Raw genomic sequence first — 19,363 nt, 5'->3', positions numbered from 1 at the left:
TAGTGACAGTTAGTAGGAGCCAATATGTACGACTTAATCGCCAGGTAACAGGTTGTCATACTTCTCCAAGTTCTGTAAAATTCTGGAATTTTGTCATTGGGAAGAAGAACATTGAATGCTTAATGGCACATACATGTTTAAACATTGTACTTGAACAGTTTAGTTTGCCTCAGCAATTCTTTTTTTTTTAATGTTTGCAGTAAACAGGAATTACTGCAGCTTAACCTCATAATATCCTTCTAATGTAAAGAAGATTTGCACACTGTTATGTTGTATTGCCTATATTGTTAAATCAATAATTAGATTTGGATAAAAATAATTGGACTCGAGAAATGGATCCTTTACAATGATTGTATTATTTGATTTATGCCCCTCTTCACCTCCGTTATCCTTTCTTTCTTTCCGTTTACACTATCCTTCACCTTCCATTCACAAAAAACATAGCATACAATTGTCAGTATCATTCCATCAAGAAAATAGAAATCATTATCATGGTGTTTTACAGCTTAAGGGTGTTAAAAACTCTTGAAAATAAATAAATAAGTTTATGTTTTGTTTTATTTCATTCAATTAAGCTCTTAAACTATATAATTGATAGCTTTGATCCTTTCACTAATAAAAACTATCACTAACCGATATAATGTTAATATGATAATTTATGGTATTGATATGATGATCCATAATACTAACGCGGTACTCCACATGTAAATAATGACATGATATATGGATTTAGTTGAATTTTTAGAAAGCTAACGGACCTAGTCGTTTTTTTTATAAAACTTGAGGTTTAATTAATATTTAATTAAAATTTTAAAAAATAAATTATTTAAAATATAAAAATATTCACAAAATCAAATATTACTAAATTACTAAAAATTGAAATATTATAATGATTATTGGTGATTCACCTCTTCTAATTCAAGCAAAGAGGTAAAACAAAAAAGAGTTAAGGTGAGATGATTTCATTAAGGTTGCATCTCGTCTCTCGATCATGCTAGAAAAATTTTATAAGGATTCATTACTGCATATGTTAGGATTATGAAGGCTACCTGTAAGTTGTCAGGTTATATAGATATGGCTAGGTAGCGATGGCTTTAGTTATGGTAATTCACATAGACTTATCAAATGCCATATAATTGAATATTTGGTTTCCAAAAAGATATTAAATATTTTAGGCCTTATCAATTTGAGAAAATAATAATTTGTCAATAAAGCCTTATATAATCATATCCACCATGACCCGATTAACAAAGGTCACAGATAATTTAACAAAACTAATTCATTTTGGTTGACGTGAGATTACTATGTTAATAAGGACATATACAAGATTTTATGTTAGAATGAGAAAATAAATTTTCAAAAAAAAAAAAAATCTAAGATGTATAAAAATTTAAAATTTTAAGGGGTGATCGCCCCCATCCATCCCTCTCCGTTTATCTCTACATGTCAACGAAATTGAGTCAAAAATAGTGAAAGAGAAGGCATAATGACCTTGAACAGGTGACGAGATTTTTGTGATCCTCAGATGATAAGGCTCGTAACTAATAAAAAGAAGGCAATGAAATCACGATGTATTGATAAAAACTGTAGACAATGACATTGGGGCTGATGAGCCAAAGTTTTGGGTCAAATTGCCCCCAACAGTTGATACAAAACATTATCATAGAAGCGTCTGTTGGAGTTTGGATTGAATGAAAGAACTAATTGAGCGGCAATTAAAAGCAATAGTTGATACTAAATAGCAATGAATCTTACTATTTTTCATTTTTGTAGGGTTCTTCGAAGAATACTTTGCAAGTGTCGATGAAAATGAGAAGATTAGTTTTAGTTTCAGTAGCAAATATAAAACCAGTCGTGCACCAAGACAAACCATGGAACATTGGTATATTTCTTTCTCTCATCTTCAACTTCAACATTTGTTTGATAAATCATGGAAAACTTGAGCGGGTAAAATTTTCAAGTTCAGACGAATGTAAGATTTTATGTTAGTAGTCGAATTTAAAAATTTTAGAAGAAAACAAACTTATAAAATTTTAAGAGATGAAAATAGATTATCAACAAAAATTAAAAAAAAAATTAATAGAATTTAAAATTTTCTGAGAGATCGACGACCTCCATCCACCCATCGGTCTATCTCCAGAACCTTGACTTGAAAAATTTTGGGATTTTCTACGCTTCAGGAAAATATCTGAATTCATGATTAAGATGTGAATTACCGATGCTAATCCAAAAGGAAACGGTACTATGTTAGGACTTGGTTGGATCATATGATAATCCAAGGCTGCTCGTGCCTCAGCCGGCGCTTGGAATCTCAGAATTCATGATTAAGCCATTTAATATATTCTAACCAGGCCAATAAATAATCACAAAGAACAGTAAAATACCGATACAATCCCTTCAAATACGTAATATCACCAACAAATTCTCACTACAACAAAGCTGTCTACACATCCAGCTGTCACAATAATTTAAAAACCAAACAACATATTTAACGGCCTCGACCACGTCCACGTCCACGGCCACGGCCTCGTCCACGTCCCAAAGCCTTGCCTGAATTTGGAAATGGAATATAAAGACAAATACCAAGACCACCAGTTTATACGAGGGCATTCAAACAAAGCAATAAGAAGCCAGAAAGAAATGGCAATACCAGCAGTTGGCTTCTTGGGCTTCACCCTTGGCGTCTCCTCAACCAGCAATGTCTCAAGATTTAAGCTGTCGGGCAGGATATAATAGCGAATATTGTTACCCCTCACACTAAGGTGATCCAAACTCACTGGATTTTTCCCCTTTAATGTAAGTTTCACTGTTTTCAAATGGGTGTTCATACTGACATCCACACCTAAAACAAACATAGGAAATCAAACAGTAAATAAAAATTGCATGCCAAAATGTATATTCAATCAGGAAATAATTAAGACTTAGTTAACTGTCTTTGAACACTAATAGAGAAAACTTTTTATTTTAGGAATACAACATGAGAGAGAATCACAGATATACAGCATATCTGTGAGCAAGAAACCCAGCAATGTAGGAGACTAAATCTGTTATCGGGAAGCCCAAAGAAAAGTCTATTATAACTACTGCAAAATGGGTAATAAAAAGGGATCTTGACTTCAAGCAAAAAGACACGTGTCTATGCCAGTTTGAATTTAATTACATAGCATACGCTCTTGGAATTTTTTTGCCCCTCTGTGAAATAGAATCACATTATTTCTCCATCTATAGAAATCAATCAATCACAAGCTTAAAATTTCTTAACTGATGATCAGCTATGCCAAAGAAAATCATTGCATTGCATCTTTTCCAGAAGGATAATGGGTTCAAAGTTTGTCATTATTAACGTTAATAGCAGTAACTATGGAGTTCTCATGACATTAAAGCCAAAAGTATATTCCTGATATGAATGTTAAGAAGCTAAACAAATAAAGGAGAATTTTACCAAAATCCATTTGTTTCATGAGAGCAGTAATTTAAACAATGCAATGTAGTACCAATCGACATGGTCTAGATAGGCAAGAAGGATTTACCGGTGTCATTTGACTCTCCAACTAAGCACTAAAGGAAAATAAAACTACACCAAGTCATCCAATAACAACAAGAAGGTGACAATAAACTATGCATATAGTAAACAGCTAAGCTTATAAAGGAAATCTGCGATTGACACACTTTCATCTAGAATGAGAACCTACTCATGATAATACATTATACCTTAAAATTGATTAAAAGAACAGTTGAATAGTTTATCAGACCTGATGTTTTATAGTCAAAAGCAGACCAAGTACAAAATCGTTTCATCTTAAAAGGTATAACTAATGGATAACTGATATCATGCCAGAACACCAAAATCTGTTCACAATTTTAATGCTAGCAATGTAACCAAAAGGCTAGCGACAGAATACACAATTGGGGTGAAAATCATGACTATAGTTGGCATTACTCTTTTTGCAACTTGGCTAAAGCGCATGATTATGGTTTAGCTAAACCCTACTGTATGAAAAAAATAGAGGAACCTGTGATGGTGCCGTGAACGACAGTTCCGTTCTTGAGCTCAATCGAAACCGTTTCATTGTTCAGCTTCATCAAAAACCTGCACAATGTTTTTCAAACCGAATCCGGTAATTAATAGATCTAAGACGTTTTATTTTTTTTAGATATAATTGTTAAACACGGAGAGAAGAAATTCTCCGATCGGAAGTTGAGTTTAAAGAGGGAAACTGAAACTGACCTGACGAGCTTCATGTTGAGATGAGATAGCAGAAGTAGAGCTTGATGCAAAAGGCGAGAAAACTGAAAAAGCCAATCCAAGGAAGCGGGAAAGAGAGAGAAGCGGACCTGTCTCGAAGTCGGAGTTGATTTAGGGCTCGAACCACAGCTAAAATGATTTTTATACTTCACAAGAAAACGACGCCGTAGCTGGACCAATTTGATTTAGGGTAAATTACTCAAAGTGATCATTGATGTAAGTAAATTTCTCTTTTTTTCATGATATTTTAAAAGTAAAGATTTGATAATTGATATTATCGATTTATAATAAATCGATTGTTTATCGTCAACCGTCGTTATTGCCCCCAACGTGCAAACTCCATGTACCCTGGCGATAAGCAAATAAATTGCGACGTAGCTGGAGGAAACAACCGAGGAATATGTTTTCGTATGATTCTCTTCGGATGCCCACTTGTTCGTGGACTAATCCCAAAGCTATGGGCCTGCCTGGCTATTCTCGAACCTGTCGGACTCGGATTGAGCCTAGTATAGTGGTAAAATAGTAATTCCAGCAAACCCCTTCACCATCATCTGCTGCAGCCTGCAGCTGAAATGATCAGTTACAAAATGTACGTACACTAAAACCCCAAGCAAAGGTGACAGCCAAAGGACTTGCTCTGCCCATTGCCCCCATTTTCTCTTCCCTTTTCCTCCCCTTCTTTAAACTGTTTCTAAAACCACGCTTTTGATCTCCAATGTAAGTTATTCTCATCTTTCATGATGTAAAAATACATGAATATAGGTTTATTAAAAATGTTTTACTCTTTACCTCCAGTAATTTGCCTTGACTGAACTTTGGAATTTTTTTTTTGTTCTCCTTCGATTTGTAACAATGGCATCTTCTTTTTAACGCTTTAATATCAGGGAAGTTGTTACCTTTTTTTTCCTTCTTATTTCTCAACCTTGCACTGCTATTTCTTCTTTGTATATATGGTTCCGTATTAGCTGTTTGTTGGATGTTCTTTTTATTTGGCCTGTTGATTTTTAGGAAATCCTGCTTAAATTTTGTTTTGTTGGGTTGAGGAGAAGATGATAGCAAGCTTTGAGAATTAGGCTAAAAACATGCGCTCCAGTTTTCTCTTTTCACCATGTCCGAGTGTCCTTATTCATTTTTCTTGCAGCAACATGTTGACGATGTGCTTGTTATAAGTATTTTATCGTAGTAATAATTGTTTGTTCTTTGTTTTTGTCTAGTTAAGGGCCAATTGATTTTAGTTTTGGGGATATGGATGGACAACCTGGTCATGAGAACTCTCATATGTCACTGAATTCTGGTAGGAATGTCGATGATTTCTCATATAGCTATGTGGATGATACAAACCCGGTCTTACTCACGGAAACAGGGAGAAACACAAACCGGCCTAGTCTCCAATCCTTATCTCAGTGGATTGAGTGTCCCAAAATGCCTCACAGTTATGTTGAATTTCTAACAGAGAATCTTGAAGAGGTTCCTACTGCTGATGTGTTAGAGAGCATCGGTTCTCCAGTTGGTGGCATACATGCTGTTGATGGGATCTCTGAAATTCAAAGAAAGGCTTTCAGCTCTGGTCCAGATGCCTTTTCCCTTGAGCCAGAGCATGGGAATCTAAAGCTATCTGCTTCCTCTACTGAAATCAACAACCATGAAGCTTCTGCAAGTGTATAAGCAGAACTGCCTCATAGAAAATGATTGTTCTTTTCTTCTTTCTTGTAGGGATAATTTCTGGTAAAACTGCTTTTCTTGCAGGAAATATTTTTAAGGCAACGTGATAGATTATCCGTGAACAAATTTTCTAGCGCGGAATACGCATTCCATGCACAGGTTAACTTCTTTCTCTATCTTCTAATTATGTTGCATCCACGATCCATCTGAGACTCTTGCACCAAGAACCTGTTCAAATTTGGAATTAAAAGAACCTACTCATAATGCAACATTGTGTCTTTCAGCAAAACCATGCTTTCCGTATGCAAGAACCAAAAGAAGATGATTATAATGTTTATCACCTTCAATCAAAAGGAACCTTTGACGCACCCAGTTTCTGGTCCAAACCACAGTATCGTGTACCCAAACCAAGAGCTCCTGCAAATGATCGTGTAAGTATATCATCTTTCCTAGCCTTTAAACATACTAGTAATACTAGTAATAAATGGCCCTAACAGATATAACTTAATTTGGAATGTGGATGCTGTCTCATTATTTGCTTTTGGATTTTCAAGCATGTTACTTGGATAATATCTTTCTATGTATACAGCAACGAAAGATAAGAATAGCTGAAGGTATCAAAGCATTGCAGGAACTGCTTCCTAATTCTTCTGAGGTAATTTATATCTTTACGAACAAGAAAAGAGCTTGGTGCACATATATCTTTTCCGTTAGCAACCTAAATTGGTACATGACCCCATATCTGTTAACAGAACAATTTTATTCATCTTCCATTTCATTTTACTCATCTTTGTCTTATAAATTAGTTGATTAGAATTTAAATAAAATGAACAAAACAAAATAGAAGGAACCATGGAAGAGGGTAAGCAGCAACATTGTTCCACTTATGTTATTTTGTTGAACTGAGGAGCTTGATCCCTTAAATAAACTGTGGGAGCTGTTTGTACTGTTGGGAGAATTGCTGGAATTGGGGGTATTCTCAGAGACTGGAATCGGACAAAGCTGATGTCTTTTTCAGAAAATGTTGGTCGTACTCCTATCATCGTAGCAGAGTTGAAAGCCATCAAGAAAGGAATAGACGTCTTTGTCTCTTCAGAATGGGCATCGAAGGGAAGACTAATTGTAGAATCTGATTGTAAACTAGCAGTGGAATGGTTGAAAGATCAAGCCACTGTCCCTTCTTTTCTTTCTAATTTAGTTAAGGAGATAGCATCTACAATTTCTGTGTATGAGATTTTTGTGAGGTGGATTCCGAGGTGCTGTAATTGCGAGGCTGATAAGCTAGTAAAGGAGGGGATTGGGTGATGGTAATTGCTGTTTCAGCGAGTTGGGGAGTTCAGCAGTTAGGATTTTTAGCAGTGTGTTTTAGCTTTATGTATCTCGTAGGACTGTTTTTAAGTCTTATGTAATTCTTTTGCGAGCAATAAAGTCTGGCACTCTTTTCCTCCTTCCGCTAGTTGGTTCTTACCCTACGGTAAAGGACCTCTAAGAGGGAGGTTTTTAATGAGGCCATCTATTCCTATCAAAAAAACATTTATCACATTTTTATTTTGCAGCGTGGTCAAGCAAATGCACTGGATGATGTTATTGATTATGTCAAGTTTCTGCAGTTGCAAATCAAGGTAGCTGTTATGTCTTATTGCTATCATGCTGTATATGCTTTCATATGCTTATCTTGTCGTTCTTTCTTGTTTTTAAACTGCACCCACGATTTGAATTGTTTATACTTTAGGCCATTGCATTACACTCATTGTATGAAGCTTGGATCAAGCTTGCTCCAACGACTAGTCTTTTTGCAATAGATTGTATGGATTAAATGACATTTTAATATATGTTTGGTATCTGTATTCAAGGGGAAACTCTAATGGTGCAGGAATTAAGTCTAAGCAGATTGGGAGGCGAACCAACTTCTAATCCTTTGGTCTTTTTTGAGGTTATGTCTCCTGCCTTTACCATATACGATACTTATAAAAGCAATCTTGGAAATGTTTTTCGAATTGAGTAAAATTTTATGTAAATATCTGCAGGGATATGGTCACTATGTTCTCCATGAACAGATGATAAATGAACCTCTTGAAGAGATGATGGGGAAGTTACTAGAGATAAACCCATCAGCAGCAAGTCAGCTGTTAGAGAGCAGAGGCCTTCACATGATGCCAAGGGCGTTGATTGACGGCTTGAACAGAAGCTCATAGACAGTCCATACTCAGCACCCCTCTGCTATATCCGCTTAGTTCCGTTGGTCGTTTCTCGTTACTTTCAGAATCAAACAAAAAAGAATAGATATGATCTGAGTTTCCATTTCTTTCGTGGACAATAGAACCTAAATAGTATTTCTAGTTTCAAAACACAGTTTACAGAACAATGGCTATTGTTCTTAAGCTTTAGTTGAATGCACTTCTGAAGCTTTCGGCTGCAAGCCTTTAAACTTCTGGACAGCTATTTGCTAGCTATTTTCAAGTTTTAAAGCTACGTTTGGGTGCCCCTGAACGGCTATTTACTCCTGTTGAGGGCCTTTGCTTTTCTTTTCTTTTTTTAAGAAAATATTTTATTGAAGAAACAAAAGAAGTTAAGAATCTTTGTAGAAGACTAACGTCTCAGGTTTTTCTCCCCGACGAGTCTATCGTAATTAAGAGAGGCTTCTTGACATCAATGAGAGAATGAGAATCCGGCACCATTGCGAGCATTGATGGGGCAAAGACGCTCTCCATTTTAGCATTGGTGGCAGCCGGTGTTTCTCCAACGTAGCCTTGGCGAGTTTAGTAATCCAAATTAGCACAATTGCTGTGAAAGAAAGAAGCAAAAACACCACAAAATTATGTAAAAGAAAATGCAGAATCATATTGAACTTTTGAGCCTTGTTCCTTTTGTTTGTTATAAATCTAATCCGTGTTCGAATATGTCCCTTCTAGAAGCTTTTAAATAAGAACTAGTCTGCATAATCTGACTGAAATTTATGCTACATGGTCCCCTGCTCGTCTTAAAAACTACTAAGGACAACTAGATTGAACCTTAGACCAGAAGTTAGCTTCTAAATGAGACTACTACAGAGGTTGACTCCATTTCACAAGAACATAGAATTTTATTTGAAGTTGGATTCAGATATATGCTTTATCATCCAACTCACAGTCGCAGTTAACCTAATGAATAAAAGGGCGATGGGGGCTTACCGGATGCGCAAAAGCCGATTGCCATGAAAACCTGTATTCACAGGCAAATATCATTTCATAAGATAGGGATCAAATATCCTTTAGAAGCTAACATAAACAGGGCACAATACTTGCATTGCCGAATTGTAGAAGTCTCATTTCATCCATGTGTGACATATGAAAGGTCTTTTAGTGTAGTTCCGACATATGCCAGGGCAAATATGGAAGGCTGTAATGAGAGACAAACATGAAACTTAGCATGTTTTAAAAAATGATCTAAAGGTATTGAAAAGAACAGCGTATTCATTATTCCATGAAGACACTTGGAGTAAATACCATCATTCCTAACCAAGATGCCAACATGTACACCCTGAGATGAACAGGAGTCACGAAAGGAAGTAATTCAACAAGCTGAACGGCACTAAAGGAACAAGCCGGAGCAGAAAAACAATCTGTTGGGACCAAAAAGGCGAAGAAAATTTAACAATTTCAAAGCAGAGTAGCATGATACACTATATGATATGGATCTGCAGTATGTGCAAGTCCTAACTTAACTATCTTCAAGGAACAATCATCAACTGAAACTCTCCATTTCATGTAATTCATCAAGGCATAATAGTGACATATAGGCACAATAAGTTAAGAAAAATCACAAAACTCTTGCCTTAAAACCAGATGTCTCAATTGCACTAGAAACAGCCTGGAACTTGGGGTAATTCCTAAGTTTCGGTATCAAATATGATCTTCCAAACTGCCAGAAAAAGCAAATAAAATTCGTTAGATGAACTGAAAGGCAAGCTTATATACAAGTAGTCATAAACATCACACCCCGGTTCAAAAGACTCACTGTTCGGCCAAGGATGAATGCAGTGGTAGCCCCTACAGCAGCACCGACTGAATCAGCAATAAATCCCACAGGCAGCCCAAACAGATAACCTCCCCCGAGCTGAAAAATGCCAAAAAGAAGAACGCATTTGTCTCTTTCATAGAACAACTGAACTTGGTTTCATAATCGATAATGCTATGATTATATTAATCTAAATTGCATTGAGAAATGAGAACCCACGGTAAGAACCGAAGCAGGAACAGCAAGGATTGCGAAAGGAATGTATGATAAGGCCCTGCAATACCAAGAAAGATATGGTTTTTATAATCATGGAGCTATATTATAACATATGCTATATTTTAGCTTACAGCATAAATGGACCCCATTGGCCAAGATCTTCCTTAACACAGAGCAGAAAACCCTTCACCTTCTGCATTATCAATTCTTTTCGATTAATAAAGTTGCAGAGATGCAAATATGAAAAAAAGATAGAAGTTTTAAATATCACTTATTTATAAGACCATCTTATAATCAAACTCAAAACAAAACAAGCATATCGATGTAAGAAAAAGGAAATGCCTCTTCGATAGGAATGGATAGGAGAACAGAAGCAATGGCTACCAGGAACAGGAGAGAACACACGATTCTAAAAGCTGAGACCCACGTAAAGAAAACATCCGCCATGTCGAGAAAACGATGACAGCCCTTTGCCTGGTCGGGGCTCCAGAGCCAGAGGCTGTTGTTTCGATGGTGGTTGTCGTTGGCGCCCCACGCAATGCTACCCTTTGTCTCAACCACGATCGTGCCTTCAATTCCACGACATTTTTGCCATATTTAACTAGCACCTTTTTTTTTACATAAAAAGGAACCCATATTTATCTAAATTTAGATAATTGTTGCTATAATTAAGTTAAGCACTGGGCATAAATGGTGCATAGATATTTGGTGTATACGTTTCTTTCTCAACTTCTCTTTGTTTTATCCGAGTATTGAGTTCCAACTCCAAAGTCTGGCAACGAGCACAACCTGTTTGTCGTTGTTTCATATTCATGCTTGGCTGTTAGCGTAGCTGATAACTTTTGGGACACACAGAAACGTTGAAATTTAGTAAGAAGCAAGAAATAAGATTGCTTTGACGTTTAAATGAGTTTGACTGTCACCTCTGTCTGTCTTGCATTAATTTCAAAAAGTGCTTAAACGAAGGTTGGAATGTGGATGCAGAGTGGAGACCCTCAAGGCTCAAGCATCTGATTATGAAATGGGCTTTTAAGGCTCTTCTGGGTTTCTTCTAGTTTGATTTGTGTGCGACGTATATGGTAAAATTATAGATTCTGATTCAATCCTATTTTATAAAGATTTTTTTTTTTGGAATTCGAATATAGGATGGATTTTGAGAAAAATAGTTAGGATAAGAAGAATAAGGTTTAGAGTAAAAACTTTAAATCGGATGGTCTTATATTTATGTAAAAGTTAAAAGAATTGTATATTGTATAAATTGATCATATTCCCTACAAAAATATCATCATATACACACACACTTTTTAATGTTTTTTTAATAGATTATACTGATGATTCTTTTTATTTTGATTTGTTCTATTTTGATTATCGGTTTTCAAAAAGTTTAATTTTTGTTACTTACGTTTTCGGGTTATAACATTTTGGTTTCCCGAACGTTAACCTTTGTACAATTATTGACGTGACATGTTAACAAAAATTATTATAATTATTAATTTAATCTCTGAACTTTTGAAAGTTCATTTTTTATCCTTATCAAACAAAAAAATTTAAAGTCTTTTTTTTCCTCAAAGTTTTTCTCCTCTTCTCTTACCTTCTCTTTGTTGTTGTTGTCATTATCGTCATCTGTCACGACCATCACCCTTAGTGTCGTACGTCTTTTGCCCAAACCCAACCCTCTTATTGTCAGTTGCATAGTACAGGTCTTTGACCCGTCGATAATCCTCTTGGCTATCGTTTAATTTAAAAAATTTAATATGTTTTTATCAATTTGAGTATTTAATTAAATAAAAAAAAAATTGAAGAGATGATTAAAAAAATTCAAAATAATTTGAGGATTTTTTAATCCTTCAACCAAAAACTAACCTGAGTATTCTAAAAAGATAAAACTTACCTGAGTGATAAAGTATGAATTGATAGTTTAATTATTTGATTAAGGATTGGGACACTTGAGAAAGTATATCTCCAAATGAGAAAACCCCCTCTGGATGGGACTTTAGGAACATGCACAGCCAGCCAAAAATAATGTATACTTTTGTATTCAATATGATTTATACCTAAATTCTTTATTGCTGATGTTTTTTTAATGGTTTGAAATGATTATAAAATAATATATATTCATAATATTATTTTAGTCATTGGTAATGTATAAACATCCTACAGACGTAATTGCTCGAACTAAGGACTTTTAGTAAGAACAAAATTTCCTTTAACTACTAGGACTGGTAAATGAATTTTTTTAATGTTCGATCTATTATCATTATTTTTAGTGTGCAGTAAGAATTTAGTGTATCATTATGATTGATATAATGATGAGCAATATAAGGCGGGTTGATGAATATGATGGGATGAGATTAGCTTTACATGGGAAAAATTCTGCCCATTCAATGATTGAAACTTAGCCTTTTATTTGCTTATTGCATGCCTTTAGAGTTGGTACATGTAGTTTATTATAACCATACGTCGGCATTGGCTAATCCTTATCGAATTGGATAGAAACAAAGAATAAGACGTAGCTGAATTGAAGTTGCTTTTCAAGTTTTTCAACTCACCATGTCCATTCCTTAACACTACCCAACATAGCTCAGCGTCTGATATAATAAGTTGACAAGATACATAGCACTTGCATCACGCACACACATATATATATATGGTTGAAATTCAATCATATGTTATGTCAATCACCGATTATAATGATTTATAGCATCTAATTATCTACAACAAAATTATATTTAGTGTATTACTAATACTTTTATATTTTAATGAATCAATATTATTAAAAAATTTAAAATTAAATTTGTTTATGTATTCATCAATAGTATATTTGATTGTGATGAGTTTAGAGTGAGTTCCAAATCCCCTCAAGCATATTTGTAGGGATGGGCATGGGATCCGAACCCGACGGGTTCCGACCCGACCCATGTCCATCCCTACATATTTGATTTTAAAAATTGAATGATACTTTATATCAAATACAGTTCAATGGAAGGATGAGATAACGGTAATAATAGCATCGATAATAAAGGAAGAACGCTCTAGTATAACGCAAGCTTAGGCAGTTTACTTTCATTCACTCAATTTTGGAAAAAAAATACCCCAAAAAAAAAAAGAGAGATGTGACAATTACAAGAAAAAGAAAATAAATAAGCCATCAAATATTCTTGAATATTTAATTAAATTATTTGAATCTATTGAATGATTTTGGCGTTGTAACAGTGGCATGCTCGAGGCTAGTTTTTGGTATTGATTCGAATTGGGTTATATCGATATGGTGCGTTCTTTTTCCTTCATTTAGGTTTAGGAAAGTTTTTTTAGTGAGGCTCGTATCGTTATCTTGATTTGTACGCCTTCGATTAATAAAATCATTCAAACTTCCTTTCAAGGAAAAAAAAAATCTTTCAATAGTTTTTGAGGTTCTTGCTATAGTGTATAAATAATGAGATCTTGTTACACTTTAAAATATAGTAAAGAATCTTAAAAGTTATTGATAGATATAAAATTGATTTCACTGAAAATATGTTAAACGAATAGCAATAGACTCATACTGACGAGAGATAGTCGCATATATATATATATATTTTATTGATTTATAAATATTTATGAATTTTGATTTCTTTTTAAAAAAGTCTAGATTAAATGCTTAATAAATTTGAAGTTAAATAATTTGATCTTGTCCACTATCTAATGGTGGTTCTATCAAATAGTAGAAAGAAAATGGTTGTCCAAATCTTTATTTTTACCTCTTGGGTGTCGACCACTTACCAATTAAAACTGATATCACTTGATTTTTCCTAACAAGTATGCTGGGGGAAGACTTTCTTGCACATTCTGAATGATTGATACCTGAGAAAGGCAAAGCAAAAACAAAACAGTTCCATCCTAAACAGCTTCTCTTATTCACTTCAGAATCAAAGCCCGTATGCGTTAGATATCAATCTTTCGGAACCTGCTTTTCTCTGTTAACTCTAACTTAGATGGGAGAGTGAAAAAAATATGAAGATTCTTGGTAAATCGTCAGTTTTATTCTGTGAGTCAAACCCATGGTTTGAATCATCAAAAGACTAACAGTGAAATGACACTTTTGAGCATATGAAGGAAGAGCATGGTGCTATCAGTTCTAACTTGGATAAATTATGGATTTAGAAGGACAGGTTGTTTTTCTTTTTAATACAAAAAATTCAAATTGTTCATGGCTAGGTACACATAGTCTAAGATTTAGTCCACATTTTAACTTTTAGTCTATCAGTCTATGCCTAGGTTGATGGTCACGGTAGTAAAAGGATTTTATCAATTGTATTGATACTTTAAGAACTCAATAAAAATGTTTTGAAATTTATAATTAATTTAAAATTTGGGTCATACTTTAAGGATACCTAATAAAATTAACCCTTTTAATTAATTTTCATGGGAAAATCAATGTAATAGAAAAATGTCACACCTCATTGACTTATTAAGGTAAGAATTTATTGATACTTTTAAACACTTCAAATTCTCATATATTTTATATATTTTTATTCTCCTAAAATTTTATGAGTATATCTTTAAACATAAAATCTTAGGTCTATCATGTGAGAGAAGATTTTTTTTTTTTTGGGTTTCTTGCATCAGCCGTGCAGATGGTCTCATCTCTTGGATATGAAGGAATCGTGTGTTATCCAAAGGAGAGCTCCATTTGCAATAGACTACAGCTACGGTCCACCAGCTTAAACATTCCCTTGTCATTGTAAGAATCCATTAAACCCTTCTTTTTCTTCCATTTTTTTGTTTTTTCCCCCAGCAAAATCGTAGTCAACTTTAAGGTTGTATACGTACACATCCCCATTTGACTTTGTAATTTGAGTATTGCCAATGGTATTTCTTTTACTATTTCATAATTCTGTTTAACCTTGTCGATTTTGACAAATTCAAAACTCAAACAAGTGCAAATGCAGGAGAAAAAGAACCCACTTTAAATAATTTTTTATCTAAAATGTGATGTACTATATATAGCCGTCTATATAGGAATACCATATCACCAAAAAGAGACCCATTTCGCCATTGTCTTCTTATAATTAGTACTGTGCCTTTCCATGATATTGGAGGGTCCAATTCAATTCTATTAATATTAGTATTAAGGTAGAGTAAACAAATGCAATTCATTTTTAGAAGGAATATCATAAAAACTACTTTTTCTTTGACTATGAGTGATGGATCACAAAAGTAGACTGCAAGTTGACCCCTTTGGCATTTCCCCATTCCCTATATAAATTACTTCCCTCCACCTTGTTTTCACTCGTCTACTTGTCTTCACTTGCTAATTCCTGCATACAGTTCTCTCACTGTCATTACTAATCGATCTTCGGATACTGTCTTATTCCATCTCGGGTTTGCTGCATACACCATAAGGTAACGTTTTGAAACAAACCCATTTATTCGTTCCTTCTTTAGTTTTCAACTTTGTTTTCAATAAAATGTTGTTGTTTCGTGACAGGTTCCGATCATGACGTTTTCCGTGTCTATGTACAAGCGAACAATGTCTTTACTAGACATACCTTCTGGGGTGTTCAAATCCAACTTCTTTAGGCCAAGGCGAGAAAAAGATAAGGTCGTGATCCTACTAGGAGCCACAGGAACAGGCAAATCTCGACTTTCGATCGACCTCGCCACTCGATTTCCGGCAGAGATTATAAATTCTGACAAAATACAATTACATGCTGGACTCGACATAGCGACCAACAAAATCCCTGAGGAAGAACGGTGTGGGATTCCACACCATTTGTTAGGTGTGATACATCCCAAGGCGGATTTTACAGCGACGGATTTTGTCGGCATGGCTTTGGATGCCATGGCTTCGATTTTGTCCCGCAGCCAGGTCCCGATCATAGCCGGAGGCTCGAATTCGTACATCGAGGCCTTAGTGGACGACGAAGATTTCCTGTTCCGATCAAAATACGAATGTTGCTTCCTCTGCGTAGAAGTAGCAATGCCGGTGCTCGATCAATATGTATCCGACCGAGTAGATAAGATGGTCGAAATGGGAATGGTTGATGAAGTGAGGAAATTCTTCGATGCCAACGCGAACTACACAGTGGGGATTAGGAAAGCCATCGGCGTCCCGGAATTCGACCGCTACTTCAGAGCCGAACCGTTTTTGAACAAACGAGAACGCGATGAACTGCTGCAAGAAGCAATACAAGAGATCAAAAGGAACACCCGGAAATTAGCTCGTCGACAATTGGAAAAGATCCAACGGCTGATAAACAAGAAGAATTGGCAGATACAGACTGTCGACGCCACGGAGGTTTTCCTCCGGCGCGGCAAAGAAGCAGACGAGGCGTGGGAAAAGCTCGTAGCCGGACCTAGTACGGAGATAGTGGCAGAATTTCTATATAATTTCAGCTCCGAGACCCTGGTTAACAATCCCTCCATTAGAGTGCCCTCACTCCCTTGTGGCATCATGCTGTAAAATCACATCTGACCCAGGAATAACTAGTAAATTGATACTCTTTTTAAAAAAAAAAAATAATGGAGATATGCTACTTAATGGAACTCACTTTTTGGAAAGAAAAAAAAAAGATGCTCAAATTTCATGGTCCCTCTTCCATTTAACGATGTGAAAGTTTTTTTTTCCTCAACTTTTTTGTTTCTCATCTGTTGACATATCAGATGGTGGCAGAATTACAACTGTTTAAACTGGTTTTCTGGGACTGTAAATTGTTATTTTTATAACCAGAAACAAATCATTGAAAGCAACTGGAAATTCCCTGTACTTTGATTAGTGGCCGTACAGTTGGAAAGCAACATAGAAGCCGGTGCTAGCTGCCGGCAGCTGAAAAAGATTCCCGGAGCCGTTTGTGGAAAGAAAACACTGAAAATATGTAGTTAGCAGAGGTTCATGAGAACCTAACGAGGAAGAGGATAAATTATTATATAAAATTTGTTTTGTGGATACTGATATTCGCCGCTAACAATGAATGCTTGGTCGAGTTTATAATATAAATATACTTCTGGGAAAAAGTTTTATATGTATAATTATTTTCTTAAATGATGATTGGTGGGTCTTCAATAAGTTTTTCAATCATTCTTCAAAAAGTATTAGGTAACTTTTTATCTTTCTTTATTTTACAAACAATTTTTATATTAAAGAATAAGCTACGACTTGAAAGAGTTATTTAATAGAGAAAATAACCTCTGTGACCAAAAATCTCATATAATATACGATTTTAATCAATTTTTTTTTGGATTTGCCAAAATGACCAACAAAATCGTAATGCGATCGCTAATTCGCAACGCGATCTCCATTATCGCAAATTCGCGTTGCATTTTCGCAATGCGATAGTTGAAAATCGCGTTGCGATTGTCTACAGTATCGTTGCGATTTTCCCAATTCGCAATGCGAATAAATAAATCGTAACGCGAATTGAGAAAATCGCAATGCGAATAAGTAAATCGCAACGCGAATTAGGAAAATCGCAATGCGATACTGACTATCGCAATGCGATAATAAAAAATCGCAACAAGATACTTACTTTCGCAACGCGATACTGACTTTCGCAACGCGATTTACATAGCGCCATTCGTATTAACGCGTATTTTTTTTTCAAATTCCAAACACGTATTTTTTCTTAATAAATCGGAAAATGAACCGTCCACAGTAATCACAACTCATAACCTCAAACCCAAAAACACAACACTCAGTCCCATCTCCATCTCTCACTCTCTACGGCGAAATCCGTCCCCATCTTCGAAGATTTCCGTCCCCATCGCCGGCGAAATCCCTCACAACCATTCACAGTCAAAAATCCCTCACAATCATTCAGAAATGGAAAATCAACCTCCGAGGGTTAGTTTTTTTTATTTTTATTTTGAAATTTTTGCATTATTTTAGGTTTTTCATATTGAGATTGATGATAAGTTTACTGGTAATTTCAATAATAGATTAACCATTTCACTCAGATTTCTTATTAAATTCATTCGATTGCTGTAAATACTGCTAAACTGTTTAGCCTGTGAAGTTAGTATTTGTCTTTGCTTTGTCTTTTGGTTGAAGTAATGCAGAAGAAGAATAGTTTCGAGAATGAAAATCGCAACGCGGAAATAACTATCGCAACGCGAAATAAAAATCGCAACGCGAAACCAAAATCGCATTGCGATTTTCATTTCGCGTTGCGATTTTTATTTCGCGGTTGCGATTTTCATTTCGCGTTGCGATTGTCTGGTCGCGATAGTCATTTCGCGTTGCGATTCTCTCGTTGCGATAGTCATTTCCGCGTTGCGATTCTCATTATCTCGTTGCGATTTTCATTTCAACCAAAAGACAAAAACAGTGTTGCAAATTTTAGTTTCAAGAATAAACTACTATTTATGTTTATTGTTTTGTTTTTGGTATATCTTGACAGTGTAATTTTTGGTATATCTAACTTGGTATGTTTATTTTTTTTTGTAGAAATTTTTTTCGGCTTCATTGACATTAAGGAATAAAGTTAGCCTAGCCACTACAATTGCTTCGAAGCTTTCACCTGCACAAAGAAAATTGTTTGAAGAAACCTGCTTCGGGCCATGGCTGAGAGTACAGCATCCGGGTGGAGATGCTAGTTTGACCCATTTGTGGCTTCAGACCATGACTAGCGATCTACCCGACAGTATACAACGTGGTGATGAAGAGATATGGTTTCATTTTCCACCGGCGTATACTTGTTTTGGGCGGAAGGAGTTCTGCTTAATCACTGGTCTACGATTCGGACACGATGATGTAGGCCGGTACACTCGTCATATCACCCGCCCATCATGGTTATCCAGGGTTTTTCCTGATGAGTCAATAGAGAAGCCGAACTTACACGTCGATGACATGAAGAAATTGTTTAATAAGAAAGATGGTTTTACTCGGATGAATGACGTCGATGTTGTCCGAGTATGCCTTCTACTACTTTTGTATGTCGGCTTTCTAGGCAGAGAGGCCAGACAACCTATTCCTCAGGAGCTAATATTATTGGTAGAGGACCTAAATGCATGGAATCTGTTTCCGTGGGGTTCGTATATATGGAAAGCTACCTGGACTAAGTTGTCGTCTGCCTTTGATGACCGCAAAAGTTTGCGGGGCGATGGGTCGAAATACACTTTGTCAGGCTTTGTTTGGGCCTTTAAGGTAAGAATTTCTATATAATGTTTTCAAAATTATAATTAATTATTTAACAATTACTAATGTTTGTTATTATATTGTTTGTAGATTTGGATATTCGAGGCTTTCCCCAGCATGCGGACATATGC

At 35.5% G+C, this 19,363-nt stretch overlaps 3 protein-coding genes and 1 pseudogene across 3 annotated transcripts; 2 read left to right on the top strand and 2 right to left on the bottom strand.

Annotated features, from left to right (window-relative positions):
- Positions 1-2,362: 2,362 nt before the first annotated feature.
- On the bottom strand, positions 2,363-4,343 carry LOC120141157 (small nuclear ribonucleoprotein SmD1a). The gene is made up of 4 exons (XM_039156088.1): positions 4,229-4,343; positions 4,014-4,090; positions 2,651-2,842; positions 2,363-2,550 (listed from the first exon to the last, which is right to left on the bottom strand). Exons 1-4 carry the CDS (start codon positions 4,240-4,242, stop codon positions 2,489-2,491), a joined length of 345 nt encoding a protein of 114 aa, XP_039012019.1. The 5' UTR covers positions 4,243-4,343; the 3' UTR covers positions 2,363-2,488.
- A 468-nt stretch (positions 4,344-4,811) lies between these two features.
- Positions 4,812-8,314, top strand: LOC120141227 (transcription factor LRL2-like). The gene is made up of 9 exons (XM_039156159.1): positions 4,812-4,963; positions 5,466-5,905; positions 5,993-6,067; positions 6,193-6,339; positions 6,498-6,563; positions 7,465-7,530; positions 7,782-7,841; positions 7,936-8,160; positions 8,192-8,314. Exons 2-8 carry the CDS (start codon positions 5,492-5,494, stop codon positions 8,101-8,103), a joined length of 996 nt encoding a protein of 331 aa, XP_039012090.1. The 5' UTR covers positions 4,812-4,963; positions 5,466-5,491; the 3' UTR covers positions 8,104-8,160; positions 8,192-8,314.
- Positions 8,315-8,537: 223 nt separating this feature from the next.
- On the bottom strand, positions 8,538-10,567 carry LOC120141298 (annotated as a pseudogene).
- A 4,652-nt stretch (positions 10,568-15,219) lies between these two features.
- LOC120141226 (adenylate isopentenyltransferase 3, chloroplastic-like) lies at positions 15,220-16,680 on the top strand. Its single transcript, XM_039156158.1, has 2 exons — positions 15,220-15,502; positions 15,588-16,680. Exon 2 carries the CDS (start codon positions 15,597-15,599, stop codon positions 16,560-16,562), a length of 966 nt encoding a protein of 321 aa, XP_039012089.1. The 5' UTR covers positions 15,220-15,502; positions 15,588-15,596; the 3' UTR covers positions 16,563-16,680.
- The last annotated feature ends 2,683 nt before the right edge of the window (positions 16,681-19,363 follow it).

The sequence above is a fragment of the Hibiscus syriacus genome, unplaced genomic scaffold, assembly GCF_006381635.1.
Source record: "Hibiscus syriacus cultivar Baekdansim isolate YM2019G1 unplaced genomic scaffold, ASM638163v2 tig00110794_pilon, whole genome shotgun sequence".
Lineage (NCBI taxonomy): Eukaryota > Viridiplantae > Streptophyta > Magnoliopsida > Malvales > Malvaceae > Hibiscus > Hibiscus syriacus.
Note: the sequence above shows the minus strand (reverse complement) of the source record. Positions and strands in the feature narration are given on the sequence as shown.

What these genes read in the sequence shown, in the direction of transcription:
- LOC120141227 (XM_039156159.1), top strand. Translation starts at nt 5,492, where the DNA reads ATGGATGGACAACCTGGTCATGAGAACTCTCATATGTCACTGAATTCT. An exon ending in AATACGCATTCCATGCACAG is followed by an intron (nt 6,068 to 6,192) that starts GTTAACTTCTTT and finishes TGTGTCTTTCAG; the next exon opens with CAAAACCATGCTTTCCGTAT. An exon ending in TGCTTCCTAATTCTTCTGAG is followed by an intron (nt 6,564 to 7,464) that starts GTAATTTATATC and finishes TTTATTTTGCAG; the next exon opens with CGTGGTCAAGCAAATGCACT.
- LOC120141157 (XM_039156088.1), bottom strand. An exon ending in CGTTCACGGCACCATCACAG is followed by an intron (nt 2,843 to 4,013) that starts GTTCCTCTATTT and finishes TGTTTGTTTTAG; the next exon opens with GTGTGGATGTCAGTATGAAC. An exon ending in GCCCAAGAAGCCAACTGCTG is followed by an intron (nt 2,551 to 2,650) that starts GTATTGCCATTT and finishes TTCCAAATTCAG; the next exon opens with GCAAGGCTTTGGGACGTGGA.
- LOC120141226 (XM_039156158.1), top strand. Translation starts at nt 15,597, where the DNA reads ATGACGTTTTCCGTGTCTATGTACAAGCGAACAATGTCTTTACTAGAC.